General features: G+C 55.7%; 1 protein-coding gene across 1 annotated transcript in view; it reads right to left on the reverse strand.

Annotated features, from left to right (window-relative positions):
* Nucleotides 1-17,064, reverse strand: part of PTK7 (protein tyrosine kinase 7 (inactive)) — a 61,300-nt gene that overhangs the window by 14,783 nt on the left and 29,453 nt on the right. The window contains exons 2-13 of the mRNA XM_021692048.1: nucleotides 7,817-8,104; nucleotides 7,224-7,326; nucleotides 6,671-6,861; nucleotides 6,426-6,576; nucleotides 5,303-5,451; nucleotides 4,782-5,048; nucleotides 2,939-3,072; nucleotides 2,652-2,787; nucleotides 2,399-2,518; nucleotides 626-775; nucleotides 351-501; nucleotides 125-252 (exon numbers count right to left, since the gene is read on the reverse strand). Coding sequence (XP_021547723.1) covers nucleotides 125-252; nucleotides 351-501; nucleotides 626-775; nucleotides 2,399-2,518; nucleotides 2,652-2,787; nucleotides 2,939-3,072; nucleotides 4,782-5,048; nucleotides 5,303-5,451; nucleotides 6,426-6,576; nucleotides 6,671-6,861; nucleotides 7,224-7,326; nucleotides 7,817-8,104 — 1,968 coding nt within the window. The remainder of the gene's footprint in view (nucleotides 1-124; nucleotides 253-350; nucleotides 502-625; nucleotides 776-2,398; nucleotides 2,519-2,651; nucleotides 2,788-2,938; nucleotides 3,073-4,781; nucleotides 5,049-5,302; nucleotides 5,452-6,425; nucleotides 6,577-6,670; nucleotides 6,862-7,223; nucleotides 7,327-7,816; nucleotides 8,105-17,064) is intronic.

Below are 17,064 nucleotides of genomic sequence, written 5' to 3' on the forward strand. Positions count from 1 at the left end.
CCCCAGCCCCCAACACAAAAATGATTTCAGTGTCTTCCGTATACAGGGGGCCGATGAAGACAAAGATAAGAAAGAAGTCTGGCCCCAGCACTTCCTGTGCAGGACACCGCTCCCCAGCACATACCCACAACATAGAGGGGTGCCTCCGTGTGCTTGATGTTACAGCTATTGCCCGCGATGCAGGTGTAGCGGCCCGAGTCCTCGGGGGCCACGTCATGGATCACCAGGGAGCCATTCTGGAAGATGTGCATTCTGCCAAGAGGGAAACCACAGCGCTGCCCACCTCACCAGCTCCTGGGAAGACCGGCTGTAGGAGAGGTGCAGTGGGCCAGGGAAGCAGATGGCCCTACCTAGGTCCCAGCTTGGTGGGGTCCAAGATGCGGTCTTTGCCCTTCCACTGAATGAGCGGCTTGGGGTCTCCCTGGGCCTCACACCGCAGCAGGGCTGTGTGGCCCTGGTACACAGTCGTGCGCTCTGGTTCCACCTTGAAGGTGATGAAAACTGGATGGGAAGAGCCCAACAAGGGGCGGGGAGCAGTGAGCCATGGGGCTGGTAGGCTGTGGGCTGCCCCCACCCCCGCCCTGGGGCCCACCAGCCCAGCCCCAGGGCCCTGCCACGGTCGCACCTGCCACGGTAAGCTGGACATGGGCACGGATCTGGCCCTGCAGCCCATTGGAGGCGATGCAAGTGTAGTTGCCGGCATCATCACGGGTCACCCTGGAGAAGTGCAGGGTCCCAGCATTGTCCGTCACCCACTCTGGGAGGCTGCTCCCATCTGTGGGGGTGACAGAGGAAAATTATAAGCTCGACCCGAGTCACAGGGGTGGCCAGCGGAGTGCTCAGTCACCTGCCTCTACTCAAAAACGTGTAGTTCGTTGCTCCTGACGACCCACAAAGTCCCAACTCCTGAACCAGGCACTGGGAACTCCCCATTACTTGCTCCCATTCCAACCGTTCAGTCTCGCCTCCTTCCGCTGCCCTATACAACATCTCACTCCTGCAAAACCGGACTTCCGAAGGGGCCCCGACTTTGCCTCGTTCTCATCCTCACCGCCTGTCACTTCTCACTCCTAGAATCCTTTCCTGCTCTTAGCCATCCAGGCTTCAGATCCATTTGGAGCTCCAGCTCCAACAGAAAGCTGCCCCCGACCACCCGAGCGGAGAGAGCCCACCTCCTCCATGAAACCTGCAGTCCTACTCTCTCGCTTGTACTACTCACGGAAGTGTAAAAACTGGTCCAGACCCTTGACAGACAACTTGGCAATTTACAGCAAGGGCTGCAAAAGCATGCATACCCTTTCATACGTAATTATTCCACTTCTGGGAATCTCTCCCAAAAGAAATAAACCCAAATCCAGAAAAAACTTTGGCTTAAAGATGTTTATTGCAGCAATAAAACGAGAGAGCGAGAAAGGCAGAGAGGGAGAGAGGGAGGATGGTTAACAACCCAAATCTCCAACCTTTAGGGAATATTTAAGTAAATTACAGTGAATCCAATCATTAGAGTATTATTACAATCATCAAAACCAATGTTCATGTGGAAATGCTTGATAACGTTAAGAAAAAAAGGATGTAAAATTACATAATTAACTGTATCTTCTTTTTCTATAGTAAGCATGACTTACTCATGTAAGTTTAATAAGTGAAAATTGTATGTTCAATAAAATTGCTACGTGCAAACAGAAAGATACACATAGAAAAAGAAGGGGGCACGCACCCAAAGATGATGGATAGTGGGATTATGCATTTCCCCCCCAAATTTCTTTTTATTTTTTAAAAATTGTCTTTTTTTCCTTCTTTTTTTTTTTAGAGAGAGAAAGAATGTGCATGCAGGTGGGGGATGAGGGGGAGAGGGAGAGAGAGAATCCCAAGCAGGCTCCACACCCAGCTCAGAGCCCGATCGCAAGACCCCAAGATCATGACACGAGGCAAAACCAAGAGTTGGACGTCCAACCAACTGAGCCACCCGGTGCCCCTAAAGATTGGATTTTTAAGTCAACTCTACCCCCAATGTAGGGCTCAAACTCACAACCCCGAGATCAAGAGTCGCGTGCTCTACCACCTGAGCCCACCAGGTGCCCCCACCAATTTTCTAAAGGAACCCATGTTACCTTTCTGTCCCCGAGGATGACTATTTTGAAGGGAGAGGGAAGACTTCACAGCACCATCCGGGCCAAGCCAATCACTTGCTGCCTCAATCATCGCCCATGATGTCTAATGCCATAACCTGACCTCCTTGGTGTCTGGCTCCTTTCTTCCTACCGGGTCTATAATCGGCCCCACATTTCTTGCCTTTCCCACAGTTCCTGGCATGGTGCCAGGTCCTCGGCTGGTCCTCAGACATGAGGACCAGTGGACTGTCCGACCTGCCCCCACTCCATGCCCTCATGGTACCCACCTGCCCGAATCCACTTAATAGTGGGCTTTTCTCGGCCCGTGGCTGAGCAGGGCACCGTGGCCTCCTTGTCAAACTCCATGCATTGCTGCGGCCGGGGTGGTGGTGTGAACTTGAGCTTTTCTGTTTCAGCAGAGGGAGGGTGGGTGAGTGGCAAGAGGAGGAACCACGGCGGCTCGATAGGCCGGGGCGGGCCTGAAGGTCTGGGCCCCCTGCTGCTCCTTCCCCTTTGCTCTCCCCACGCTCGGGCACTCACCCAGCACCTGGACACGGGCTTGGGCCTCAATGCTGCCGGCTGGGGTGCTGCTCACACAGCGGTACCATGTGCCATCATACACCTCCACGTTGTTGATACGCAAGGTGCCGTTCGTGGAGACTTCGAACCGCGAGTCCTGTGGCACATGTTATGGGACTGTGGGAGGTCTCGGCCCCACAAGCGTCTTCAGGGGAGCTTCAGGGGAAGGACTGCTAGGGAGCTGATCCCAGAGAGAGCCCTGGAAGGGGATTCTGCCCCCTTCCTCCAGGAGCAAGCCTCATTCTCACCTCCGAGATGAGCATCTGGTTTCTGTACCAGATGACTGTGGGTTCTGGCGTGGCCTGGGTCAGGCAATGCAAGTAGCCTGGCTTGCCCTCCTCCAGCTGGCTGTCCTGGGGCTTCTTCAGCCACGTGGGCACAGCTAGAGGGACAGGGAGGGAAAAGAAGACCGAGGAACATGTCTGCAAAACCAAAGGATCCAATTCCTCAAAACTCTAATCCCACACGCGACCCCGAGTTCAGAAGCCCATCTGCTCCAGTAAAAGTGCAACAATGGCCCCTTAGTGAGGACAACCTTTGGAACATGATCCCCATACATTTGTATTCCTATACCCATTTTACAGTGGAGAAGACAGAGGTTTAAAGTAGTAATGGTGATGTGCTAATACCTGATAGATAGGATTCAAATCCCTGGTCCATGTGCCTCCAAAACCCTTGCTCTTTTTATTACACTGAAAACGCTCCAAGGCTTGGTCCTCAGATCCCTGTTTGGGGTTAGCCATCCTCGTTCCCTGAATGATCTCAGCCCATCCGTGGCCTTCAATGCCATAGAAGTGCATGATTCTCAAACCTATACCCTGACTCCTGACCTCTCCCCTTTCACAAGCTTTAGACCTGCAAACCCAGCTGCCTACCAGCATCTCCGACTGGAGATCCAACAGGCATCTTGAGCTTTATATGTACAAAAGAGGAACAAGTGAGTTCCCCTGGAACCAGCTCATCCCGGTTTTTCCAGTCTCAGTAAATACTGCCCCTATGCAGCCAACAGCAGAAGCCAAAACCTAGCCTTGACTTCCCTCTCCCTGTCACATCCATCCTACACCAACCCCATCTACTTGAGCTCCCCCCAAATCCTGACTTTGACCACCTCTCTCACCTCCACTGCTACCACTCTGTTCCAGGCCCTCCCACACCTCCCCTGGGCGATTACAGTCATCTACTAACTGGACTCCCTGTCTTGACTCCTGCCCCTAACATTCGCGAAGTCTTCTCAGAACAGCGGAGAATGATCTTTTGAGACTGTCACTCTCCGACTCAAAACCCTACAAGGACTTCTTGTCTGATGTGGGGTGGCAGATTGTTTGCAAAGATGGTCATAAATGGTTCTCCCATCCCTTGTTTCTTTGCATTGTGTTGCTGCCACTTTCCCCATCAGGAGACAGTCTACTTCTCTCCTGCCTAGAGTCTGGGTGGCCCATGACTGGCCTGGCCCAACACAGAACCCAGTGGAAGTTAGGCCAGGCAACTGCTGAGTGGATGGCTTGAGAAGGCTTGTGGCTTCCACTACTGTGTGAAGAGGCCTGAGCTGGCCTGCTGCAGCAGCCGTGGGGGAGACACCTGAGGCACCCCGACAGAGCCATCCTCCGTCAACCTCGAGACATGCGAATGAGGCCACCAGGGAATGGCCAGCCACCAGTCGACCTCCCAGCTGACTGCAAGCACATTTGATCTTTCTATCTTGTAGGGTAGGTAGTAGGTTATTAGCTCCATTTTATGGATGAGGAAACTGAGCCCTGGCAAAGCAGGTGGCTTGCTACATATCGTCACTCCATGTACTAGGGAAAGAGTGGGACCTGGGTCTCTAGAATCCCAGTCCCTTGCCCTTGCTCTGCAGCCAGAGGGCTGTTTTTCTGTGTGGGCTGTCACCCCAACTTCTGTGCGTGGCTCTTCACAGTCTACCCCAATATCACCTCCCAGCAGTTGACTGAGGCCCAAGCGTGCACAAACCAGAGCTGAGAGGGCCTCAGGCGAGCACCAAGCCTCTGCACATCGCACCCAGAGACCAAGGCCTCGCCGTGGGCCCCAGGCTCCCCTCTACCTCGCCTCGCCCCTCGGGGCACAGGTGCTCACTGGCCACAGTGATGTTGACATCCTGTCGCCGCTGACCAGCTAGGTTGGCTGCGTGGCAGGTGTAGACACCAGCATCACTCTCGGCGGTACCAGCAAACACCAGCTCGTGGCCCTGCTGGAAGACTCTGCCGTGGGTGGGCAGCCGGACTCCCGCATGCTCCCACCACACACGGGGCTCCGGCAGACCCTGTGGGGGCAAGCAGGCCACACGCTCCTCGCGGCCGGCTGTGAACACCTGTGGCTCAAGTGGTAGCATGTCTTCAATCTCTGCAGGGAGGGGAGCAGAAGGCAACCACCCAATTACTGCGGGTCTCAGGGTTCCTCATGGTCTCCCACAGCAAGCTTTGGCCCTTTGTAGCACAAACCCCGAGAACATTGTCTCTCCTCTTCCTGCCCTCAGCATGCTCTTCCTCTCTCTGCCTGCCAAGCTGCTTTCTGAGTGGAATCAGGAGCCTAACTCCCTACGTGCCCACAATGTTGAAGGCAGCCCCCACGTCAGCACCCGAGACCCAGGGACCCACCTGCCAGGTGAAGTGTGGCCTCAAGGACGATGGGAGGGCCCCTCTGCCCATGGCCTATGCAGCGGTAGACCCCTGCGTTGCGCGGCCGGACCTGGGTCAGCAGCAGGGACCCGTTGGCAAACACAGTGGCTCTGCGGAGGTGCGGGGGACTGCGAAGAGAAGAGAGTGCTATGTGGAAGAAGTGGCCCACAGGCCTCCTTCTGGAAGGGAATGAGATGGAACCCCATGCTGCAAAGGTCAGAGGTGTAGGAAGGAATCAGCCAGGAACAGGACAGAGCGAAGGAAGCCCACGTCCCATGTCGGGGTGTGTGGGTGTGTGTGTCCATGTGCGTGCGTGTACACATTCACGAGTGTGCACAGGTGTGTTCCACCTATAGGAGACTCAGTTCTGGGGCAGTGAGGTGAGCCACAGTGTCAGTGGGAGACAGTGAGTCATCAACAGTGTGCAAATGTGGAGACAGAGAGCCACCTCCCTGCAGGGTTAACACCAGCCTGCCAGTAAGGCCCCCAGCCCCAGCAGCCAGAAGCTCCTCGGCTACACCAGATGAACTACTGATGATATCTTCAGGGCTGAAGCCAGGTGGGATCCCCTAGTCTAGGGAGCCACACCCCCAAGGACCAAGGCTATGCTTGGCACGACAAAGGTGCTCTCTGCTCTCAAACGGGGAAGGACAGAAGTCCAGATAAAGGAGCTGGCACCACCCAGAACCTTCTGGAAGTGCTTGCCTCCTCCAAAAAGTGTGTGTGTGTGTGTGTGTGTGTGTGTATGCATGTGTGTAAGGTAACCTTACCATCCAGACTACGGTCACCAGGTTCCCTGTGTCCCTCCAAACTGAATCTCTACTCCCCATCCCAGGAGACCCATATAGGCAGGAGGGGAGTGGGGAGAGAAGAGAGCCACCACTAGCTCATACAGTGCCGTTGTGTGAACTGGAAAAAGATGCCCTTCCTGGAGGCTTCCCTTTGTGGAACTCATTTTGTAACAGCAAGACATTCTACTGCCATCTGCTGGAAACTTGAAGTAATACATGTAGAGAACTAGCATGTCTGCAGTACTAATCCCATCCTTTTAGAGAATGCACCCGAACCACCGTACTCGAAGGCCCCTTGCCAGATGCCTTACCGGCTGCGGTTAGTGATGGGAGTCTCATCTTCAAAGACCCACTGCAGGCTCGGGGGTGGCTGGGCTGAGAACTGACAGTGGAACATGGCCTCCTCGTTCCTTGCCACTACGATGTCCTGAGGGGCCAGCACTACCCTGGCAAAGCTCTTGTCTTGGGGTGGGAGGAGCACAGGTATGTGAGCAGGCAGAGTGGGGAGGCCCCTCCCATCCCTGCTGCACCTTCTCCATCCCCACCCCGGCCTCACCGGCAATGCTCAAGGTGAAGTTCTGGCTGCTGCAGGTCTGGCCAAAGGCGTTTTGGGCACAGCAGGAGTAGAGGCCACTGTGCTCTGGGCTGGCCGGCCGGAGAGTCAGGTTTCGCTCCTTGCTGCTGACCGTGTGATTGCTCTGGCCATCGGAGAGGGGGCTCCCATCTCGGAACCACTGGTAGGTAGGCCTGCAGGGCCGAGGGGATCAGCAGCAGGGAGGCAGGGGGTACTCAGGTGGCCGGTGGACAAGATACAGAATCAAAGGGTCAGGGCTACACCCCTCACTTTACAAATGGGGAAACTGAAGCTTGGGAGGGGAAGCATCTTGCACAAAGGCACACAACAATTCCGGGGCAGAATTAGGTTGAGTTTCTACAACTCTCTGCTCCCAGAATGCAGGATCATGCCGCAACGCTGCTCCTCCTCGGGTCACTAGGGGTGGTTACGGAATGAAGCGAGGTGCCTCTGAATAGAGTCCGGGTTTCGGTGAGATACCCCTACCGGTCTAGAACAACCGTCTCCATTCCCGCCCTCAAAGTTAGCTCCTTACCGAGGATGCCCGTCAATGTGACAGCGCAGTGTGACCTGGGTCTGTGGCTGGATCTCAGCTTCTGAGGCTGGATGCTTCAGGACCACAGGACCAGTCTCAATCCCTGCAGCAGAGGCCATGGTTGCAGAGTGAGGGGCGGGGCAGAGCAGAGCAAGGGGGTAGGGAGCGCAGAGGGGAAGGAAGAAAATCAGAAAAGGATGTGGGCCTGCAGGCTCTGGAGCCAAGAGACAGCGCAGTGAAGCCCCGCAGAGCTGAGGCCAGGGCTGCACACAGGGCGTGGGGTGGGGGGCCAGAAACAGAGCGTCCACCCAGTCTGCAGCGGGTCAACCCTGACGCTTGGCCACGCTGCCTCGCTGCCCTTGCCATCTGCAAAAGCATCCAGCAGGTCAAGGGTCCTCGACTTGAAGGGGAAAAAAAATCTTTTGGAAAGAATAAAACTTCTCTTCTCCACACACACAGAAAGAACGGACCGCAACTGCCTTCTGCCTGCCCCATTCAACTGGAAATGGGAGAAGCTGAGGGAAAGGAGGGATCCCACGGGGCTCAGTAACAGCGGAACTAGCAGGGAGCGAGCGCAGTCCCCCGGTTCTCACATTTGATGTTGAAGGAGGCGTTGGCACTGCGGGTCTCCTCTCCAGTGGCGTTGTCCCGAGCCACGCACTGGAAGGCTCCAGAGTCCTGCAGCCTGTCCACAGCGGCAAAGCTCAGGCTGCTGCCCTGCGCGAAACGCCGCTCAGTGTCCCGGACAGGGGCCCCATCCAGCAGCCAGTACACATATACTGGGCCTGGAGCCTCGGCCTCACAGCGGAGCAGTGCCCGGCGCCCCTGCAGTGCATCCTGGGAGGACGGCTCCTTGATGAAGACAACGGCTGCCTGGGCACCTGCAGATGGGGACACGGGAGCAGCACCGTCAGGAGGAGCTACAGCCACCGTCCTCACACAGGTCACTCATCACCCTGTGCACAGGAGAAGGAAAGGGGCTCTGCACAATAAGGGGGTGTCCAGGAAGCGCAGGAGAGAAGGATCATGAGACCACAACTGCCAAGTGTCCACTGAGAAACTCTTAAACTGCGCTGGGTGCTCTGCAGGATACAAAGACGCAGCGCACACCAGTTGGTAGGGGGCACAGGGCAACTACGCAGAACACAGAAAGGCTCGGGCCCAGTGAACGGTGCAGGCAGCCGGGAAAGAGAGGGAGTTCCAAGGGCTGGGGTGAGGGGTAGGGACATCAGGGAGGCTCCCTACAAGAAGCTTCAAACCTACGGGTTCTGACGCTGGGCTGAGGAGCAGGGGACATTAGCAGGCAGCCCTCCCCGTCAATCTTCAGAAACCAGGATGTTGAGCAGAGTTAAGTCAAGATCTGCAGAGAATCTTGGAAGGATTACTCACACTCACAGCCCCACTGAGGGTCCAGCATCAGAGGTGGCTTTGAATTCCACCCACAGATGCTCTGCAGCCCAGCGTCCCCCAGGGTCTTCTCTGGGAAAACCCACCCCATCACAGAAGAAACCAATATTCTCTAGATCTGGGGCTACTGCCAAAGGCACGCCAGCGCCACCCCCACGTCCTACCCTCTATCGCTAAGAATATGTCTGGCCGAGGCTGGCTTTTCTGGGCGAAGTTGAGAGGTGAGCCCAGTGGTTCCAGGTTTTCACCTGAATCCATTCCCCCTCCTGCACTGCAACAGTTCAGCTCCGCTGGGGCCGCAGGGGCACCCACAGAGAAGGGGGGTCCTGCAACCAAGGGTGGAACCAGAGCCAGTGGGAACAAAGGGAAAGTCAGAAACCTGTACTGAGCAGCAGATGGGTTGAGGAGGTGGAGGGCAGGGCTGGGCAGGTGGCATGGTGACAGCAGCAATAACACACCGGGCTTTGTTCCTGGCCCACGTGGGCGCCCTGCAGAGGCCCTGAGCTGCGGGGCCAAGAACACCGGCCCACCTGCCAGGGGTGGGTGACGACACAGAAGAGGATGTGCAGCCCCTCCGGGAAGAAGAAATAGGCCTCCTGGGGCTGCTACATGAAGAAGCAGGCTCTGCCTCTGACCAAACTGGGCCTGGTAAGGGCAAGAGGAGGCTAATGGGGTCCTGCCATCCCCATCCAAACCAATGGAGGCTAATCGCGGCCCAAAGAGTGCTGTTCCAAGCCCCTGACGGTCGAGTTTGGTTCTTGAGGACCTAAGAGCCAGCCTCCTCATAAAGTCAGCATCTAGACAAGTCCCGGACCTCTCAGAGTGAGGCCCAGATGAGGGGCAACCCTTAGTGTTGGTCCATCTCCCAACATTGTCAGAGGTGCCAGCCCACAAGACAGTCATGGAGCCAGAAGGGGCCCAGAGCCACCTCCATTACTTCTCAGCGGGGCCCTGCTGGCTCTCCAGGTGGGACCATTGCCTTCGATGCTGGGCTATCCCACCCACTGTGCAAGTTAAGAAATCTGTCCTCGGGGCGCTGCCAAGCACACTCCCGGTCACCCTGACATCCCAAACCCCCACTCACTTCCAATCACTACACAGGAATGTGGCCCTGCCCCCACGGGGCAACTCGCTACAATCTCTTTGTAGACCCGATAGGTAAACTGAGGTCCTGGGAAATTAAGGGATTTGCCCCAAATCAACCAGCTCATTTGACCATGACCCAAGGAAGCCAACTCCTAGCCCCATGCTCTTCCCAGCTCCACCCACGAACTCAAAACCAACCTGGAAGTGGCTGATCCCACAATGGGGCTCAGTTCCCGTGGCCACAGAGAGAGGTAGACACACCTCCTGCAGACACTGCAGACACACAAAGGCACTCAGCTAACTGGCTGACTGAGGTAACCTTGAGGAAGTGTGGGGCAAGAGTTGGTGAAGGCGGGGGCGTCTGGAACACTTCCCGACCACCTCTCATGAGGCAGATGGGCAGACTCAGGCTGAGCACCCAGTGGGCCTCTGCAAATGTGACTCACCGAATTCTTGAGGCCCTCGACCCTGAACTCCAGGATGCTTGTGAAAGGCCAAAGAGAGATAACCTGCCGTCAAAGTGTAGGTGAACCACCCCACTTCCCACTCAGCTTCTCCAGACCCGGGGAGCCAGGAGTCTCGTCCGTGCACCTTAGTTAAGGGTGTGGAATCAGACAGGTGGGGCTCAACTCCTGCCCCTCATACTTGGTGTTTGACCTTGGGCAAGGAATGCAGATGGTCTCTGCCTCGGCTCCCTCTGCCTCTCTCATGGGGTTGTCATGAGTCACAAACGCAGAAACTCATGTGAAGAGACTTGGACAGAGCTAACCCAGGGAACGGTAGCTACTGTTCCGATCTCCACTGTCACCCGTCCTGCCCAAGGACTCTCATGTTAAGAACATTAGGAAACTCCCCCTCCAGAGGCCCAGGACGACTCCCAGACCCTGGACGGGCAGGAGCCTCCGCAACAGATAAGTTTGAGGGGAATGATCAGGTGGGGGTGGGATGGAGGGAAAGGGGCCACAGGCTTGCAGGAACCACAGACCATTGGCCACAGAAATCTGAGCTGGAAGAAGAGATGGCATGACTCAGAGGGACCCCAGCTCAGCCTCCGGCATCCCCTCCTGGGGTGAGAGCTGCTCTGTCGCTGTGGTGAGAGATGCTGCATTCCCAGACCGCCACTCAGAGCCTCCTGCGCCCCCACGACAGGGCCTGGGAAACATCAAAGCTGGCCCTGAGGGGCCCTCTGTCCTGACGTCAGCTCACAGCAGGTCCTGGTTAGTGCTTGGCTGGGGCAGACTTTAGATGTTATAAAAGGCAGGGAGTACAGCCACCGGGCCTTCTCCAAGCCCCCAGCCCCTGCTCCGAGCCGCTGTTGGGAGGCTGGCCCAGGGCCGTGGCACCCACATTTGCTGAGAAGGTGACCAGAGGCGTGCCCAGAGTGCATGGCTTGCAAGAGAGCTCGGTCTGTTGTGTTGCTTAGGGGGGAAAATGGGCAGAAGGCTCAGGGGCAGATCGAGGAGTCCCCTGGCAGAAATGCCAGACTCCAGGAAAGGAGGGGCTGGGCAGTGAGGAACTCTTCAGAAGCTTCCGCTGGTCCCAACAAGACGTGGAGGACAGCAATGACAGAGAGGCGGAAGGCTTTTGGGCACTGAGGTGGTACCTGCCCCAAGGTGGTGCAGTCATCAGCACATACCTGTCCCTGTACCACCACTGACTTGAGGATGCCCCCAGGGCTGTGGTCTGGGGAAGGCCTTCTCCGGTGGCACACTGGTCGGGGCCTCCCAAAGCTGCCCCCTCATTCACGGTCCAACCACACCGTTCATCGTGCCTCCTACACGTAGGCCCCCGAGAACACAAGGCTGGTGTGGCACCTGAGGCAGCCCGCACCGTGCAGCCACTTCAGAGCTGCCCACCGGGGCTGCCCCTGGCCTCCCAGCCGTGCCACCCTAGCCTGGCCTCCCCGCACCCTTGCACTCGCCGAGCAATGGGGACCCCGCCCCTACCCCTGAGGCCGTGTGAGGCTAAGTGGGTTCGCATACACAGAGCCCGCAGCGCAGCACGGGGTTGCGGAGGGTACGGGGCTGAGGCCTCAAGCAGCCTCCCTGCAACGACAGGCAGGCAGAACCATCTGCCCACACCAGGTGTCAACCCCAACAAAGCTGGAGCTGCAAATACCCAATAAGGACATTTTCCAAGCCATTTCCTCGGCTCCCCCAACAGCCATCTCTACGCAGACATTCTGCCTGCGCCCTGGCCCCAGCCCCCGGAGGAAGGCTGTGTGGGCAGCGACCGACTCCGTTCCCCCCGCCCTCCTGGCTGCTGCTCTCTGGGCTCCAGGCCCAGCAGACCCATGTGTGTCTACGTATGCATGTGTGCACACACATATGTGTAAACATGATTTTATGGAGAGCAGAGAGCAGCAGGAAGTTTTTTTGCTCTGAAGTAATTTCAGCTACTTTGGTCCAAGCATCCATCTGGGCCACTTAACTACCTATCTCAAAGGGGGGCTGGTCCTCCTGCTCAAGGAAGAACACCCCAGGACCTGTGCAGGCCCCAGAACCTGCCAAACCTGACCAGCTGATTCTATGTTCTCTCCCTTTTACTAAAGAAAATGCCACCTTTCAGACACATGCCTCAGGACCAGGCTGAGCTACCAAGACGCTGGTTGGCCCTGACATGGGCATTTTGCACAGTAATGTGTGACCATATGAGAAGTGGCCGGCTCCTCCACACCTAAGACTCAGTCTCTGGCTCCAGAGCCTGGGTCCCTATGGGGGACCATCCTTACTCCCATGTGGCCCCCAGAGCCTAGACTGAGGCGGCTCCTCTTAAAGCACACAAACCCCCAAGGAACAGGTTTGCCAACACCCTGTGCCCTGTCTGGGCAACGGCCTCAGGACACAGGCCAAGAGAGGCAGTCCTCAACCTAAGAGGCACAAATGGTCCGGGAAACACAGCAGCCTCAGGCCCCCTCACCCACATGAGGACAGCCCTCCTCACAAGTCTCCTCCATCCAAGAAACTCTAAGGGCGCCAACAAGAGGCCCCAGGGGTACCAGGATCCCTGCATCAACATCCTCCCCAAGGGGTCAACACACGGACTGCAGACCCTTGGCCTTCCTGGATTTAACTGGCCTAACTTTCTCCTGCCCTTGAACCACTCCAAAGGTCCATGGCTCATACACATTTGTCATTTTGTTGAAGAACAAATGTCAACTGCTGCATGTATAAGTCAAATGGATGAACAGCAAGCTCAGCTACCCCACCTCTCACCTATTCACCCAGGTCAGCAGAAACACAAATGCCACAGAGGTATTTGTGAATTTGGGGTTCTGGAATGTCCCTCTCTACCACCAGTATATACCAGCAAGATATTGTATGTGGTTTTAGCACCAGCAACCCAGACTGATGATAAGCCCAGAACATAAGGATTCAGGGAGTCACTGAAAATCGACCACAGCAAACTGTGAGACCCAGAGGCAGACCACAAAGTTTCTACCCTCTTCTGTCTTTTCAGGGTCTACAAAAGGCCCCAGGTTAATGGATGGGAGCCCCGCAGCCCTCGGCAAGCCATCACAGTCCTTGTTCTGAGCAGCGCAGGAGGAGCAAAGCCAGGGACCCAGCCTGGGATTTAACTGTAAATATCTGGAGAGGCTCCCACATTCAGATTAGAGGAACAGAACAAAATCACCAGAGATTAGGGCAGAAACAACCTAGCGGCCAACTCATCTACCTTAGATGAAAACCACAACTCAAACCTGTCCTGCCCGCTCCTGGGAGGCCCCTCTGATGGCAGGAGCAGGTCCCTGGGTCCAGCATCATGTGGCATCCAAGCCAGAGGGACAAATATGCCCACAAATGAGGCTTACAATGCTCCCCAGCCAGTGGCCACAACTTTGGTCCCGGAACCAGCCTGTATTCTGCTGGGACTGGGAGGGCCTTACTTGGGACGCATCTCTCACCCTTGGTAACCCTTAAATGGCTGTGATGTCTTCAAGGAAGCAGCAATGAATTAAACACCCAGCCCCATGAGGTAGTGTGATCAGGCCGAAGGAACACGGCAGGGGTGAAACCCGGGTTCTAGTCTCCACACAACTGCTAACAAGCAGAGTGACCCGAGCCAATCACTAATCCTTCCCAGGCATATTTATTACCTATAAAATTAAATACACAAGAGGATGTAACGGGACAGTCCCCAAGACCTAGCACTGGATTAGCTGCAAAGAGCCTCAAAGGCAGCTACAGAAACAAAGGGCTCAGTCCCCTCCTCCACCCCAGCCGCCAGCCCCCAGCCCCCAGCGCTGGAAGGTAAAGGCAGGGCAGGGCCCAGGAGGATTAAGGGCGATGCTGTAAATGGCAGGTGTGCAGGTCGGAGGCAGCTGGGGGTTGCAAGCAGAGACCCAGCACCACTTTCTGACAAACTGCTCCCATTCCAACGGCTGAGCTTACATCCTCCCTCACCAGGAGATCCAGCCTCTGCCTTGGCCACACACTTGCACTAAGAGCTCACTGCCTGTGACACCCCTGAGAGTCCCATCTGTGCCGTGACTGAGAGCTGCAGCCCAAGCTAGGCTGTAAGCCTGAGGACAGCGCAGACACTGGGGCCCAAGAGGGTACAGCTGTGGCCCTTGCGGCGCCTGGGCACCATGAACACCCCACTAGCATTTATGGGGGAATGAAGTCACTGAAGAGCTGTCTGACCTGAAATCTTGTCCTAGGGCTACCTTTATCCAATCTTGGCCAACCTAATTTTCTTCTCTGGGTCTCAGTTTCTTCTCCTGGAAAATGGCAGCCTTGGAACCAATTTTAGTGATTCTTTTTTGGATTCCTAGGACAGTCAACAATATTCAAAATGAAATACACATTACATATAGACCCACAAAAGTCTACATACTTTTCAGGGAGGTAAAAAAACCCTAGAAGGGCTAGGGAACCAGGGACCCCAGATTAAAATGTCCTTGGAGGGGCACCTGGGTGGCTCAGTCGTTAAGCGTCTGCTTTCGGCTCAGGTCATGATCCCAGGGTCCTGCCTGCTCCGCGGGGAGCCTGCTTCTGTCTCTCCCGCTCCCCCTGCTTGTGTTCCCTCTCTAGCTGTGTCTCTGTCAAATAAATAATAAATCTTTTTAAAAAAATAAATAAAAAATAAAATGTCCTTGGATAAGGTGATGCCTGGGGAGTCGAAAGGCTTGGTGAATGGGACAAAGGGGGGGGGGGTTGCTGGAACAGACCTGCCAGGGAGCACCAGGAGTTCTCTCCACCCTCCCTGCCTGGGGACATATCCATTCTCTGCCCCAAGGAGAGAGGACAGACAGCAACCAGCTGTCCCCTAAAGACCCCGGTCAGAGGCCTGCGGAAATCACACTTTGGGCATAGCGACAGAGCTGCTGGACTTGGGGCACTGAGAAAGGAGCCAGGGCTCAGTCCCAGGAAGACCTCAGGGGTGCTCAGTCAGGGCACTCAGGGCTCCAGAGGGGACAGAGAGCCCAGCCTCTGGCTGCAGGCTCCACAACCACTCATTAGACTCCCAGGTGCAGTGGTAAGAGCTCCAGCACAGTGAGAACAGCACCAGATGAGCCTGGGGAGCATCCTGTGGTCTTTCCTGCGGAGGCAGGGAACAAACTAAATGACAGCCTGGAGACTACCACCTTGCAACTGGGGAGGCCTGGCCTTAGTTTATTAATTTTCAAGGCAGGCTCAGAAAACTCTGGGAGACTCTGCTTTCTGAGCTCTTTTTACCCACCTCTGCCTCCTCCCTGGGAGGCTAATAAGGCAGTGAGCACAGATCTCAGACCCAACCAGAGCGGCCAGAGCAGTTCACCCCAAATTCCCTGTGGAAGGGAGGACACGATTCCCTGCCCTTTAGGTGGAGCAGCCTCTACTTCAGTGAAAAAATCCTGGGGCACCTGGGGTGACTCAGTTAAGCGTCTGCCTTTGGCTCAGGTCATGATCCCGGGGTCCTGGGATCGAGCCCCACATCAGGCTCCCTGCTCCACGGGGAGTCTGCTTCTCCCTCTCCCTCTGCAGCTCCTCCGGCTTGTGCTCTCTCTCTCTCTCTCAAATAAATAAATAATAAAATCTTTAAAAAAAAAAAAAAAGAAAAGAAAATCCTCCCTGACCCATAAAGATGTTGAACTATCCCTTAGGCCTGCTCTGTCCAATATGGTAGCCACTAGCCACGTGGGGCTCCTGAAATGTAACTTAATTAAAACGAAATAAAATTGAAAGTTAATCTCCTCCATATCGATCGGCTCATTTCAAGTGCTCAGGGGCTACACCTAGCTTGAGACCACCATATCGGAGAGTGCAGATATAAAATCATTCCGTCCCCACAGAAAGCTCCATTAGATGGCACTGCCTTCGTTCCTCTAACTGCCGGCTTCTTGCCGGCCCCAAGCACGGGCACATTATTTCTAACCTAAAGAACCCCCCACCCGGGTCAGTCTCATCTTCCCGAGGAGCAAAGTGGAGTCAAGGCTCTTCCAGTAAACGGCAGGGTCTGGAAGTACCCCCTGGATCTGTCCTGCCCCTGGGTCTGCCCGTCTGCGTCCGCCTACGTTCTTTCCACGATGCCACGCTGGCTGCTTCTCTCCTTTCACTCATTCCCTTTGATCCACACCCTCCCCCAACCCTTCTATCGTGTTTAATGTAAATGCTTTTCACTGCATGTGCTCTGGGAAAATGTGATCGGTTCCAGGGCGGGTACTTTTAACTTCTGTAAGTGGTCTTGCATTATCCCTCACTCTGCTCCTTACTTTGTTCCATTTGGCGCTGTGTTTTGAAGATCCTTCCCTGTGGCCATCTCCTACCTCCTGCTGTTCTCCCAGTAGATGAACAGGCTGTTAGGTTTGGGGACGGAAGATGCAAGTGGATTTTTTTTTTTAAACAAGTAAGTGGCCAAACATAGCTGTCCACAGTTTGAAGATGGGTCTTTAAGCCTGCACCCTCCTCCCGGTGTGCCCCCAGCACCCCGGCCTCTATCACCGCACCTGGTCCCACTCTGCCCGCTGGGTGTCCTTGGAGCCTGATGGAACACACACAGACCCCTGCTTCTCCTGCCTCCCTCCCTTCTCCCCCGTAAACCCAGAAAGTCCCTGAAGAGGCTGGACTTCAGCTGGTTTCAAAGGGATAAGAGAAAGAGTCGGTCTCAGACTTTTATATTTAGAAGCGCTCTGCAAACCACTTCCCGGAGCAGACAAGAGTGGGGAATGTGAGGAAATCGCTTTGCTATGTGTGATGTGGAAAGCACGAGCCACTCAGGGCCTGCGGCAGCAGGCTACACTTGCCACACAGCCAGTGACACGCGGCGATGCCTAACACATGTGCAGGAAACGAATGTGCCCCTGGGCGGCCTGCAGGAGACCCCGCTGGACAACACACACTGCGGCCTGGCTGTCCTCTCGGGGCCA

The sequence above is a fragment of the Neomonachus schauinslandi genome, chromosome 8 (assembly GCF_002201575.2).
Source record: "Neomonachus schauinslandi chromosome 8, ASM220157v2, whole genome shotgun sequence".
NCBI classification, from domain to species: Eukaryota; Metazoa; Chordata; class Mammalia; order Carnivora; family Phocidae; genus Neomonachus; species Neomonachus schauinslandi.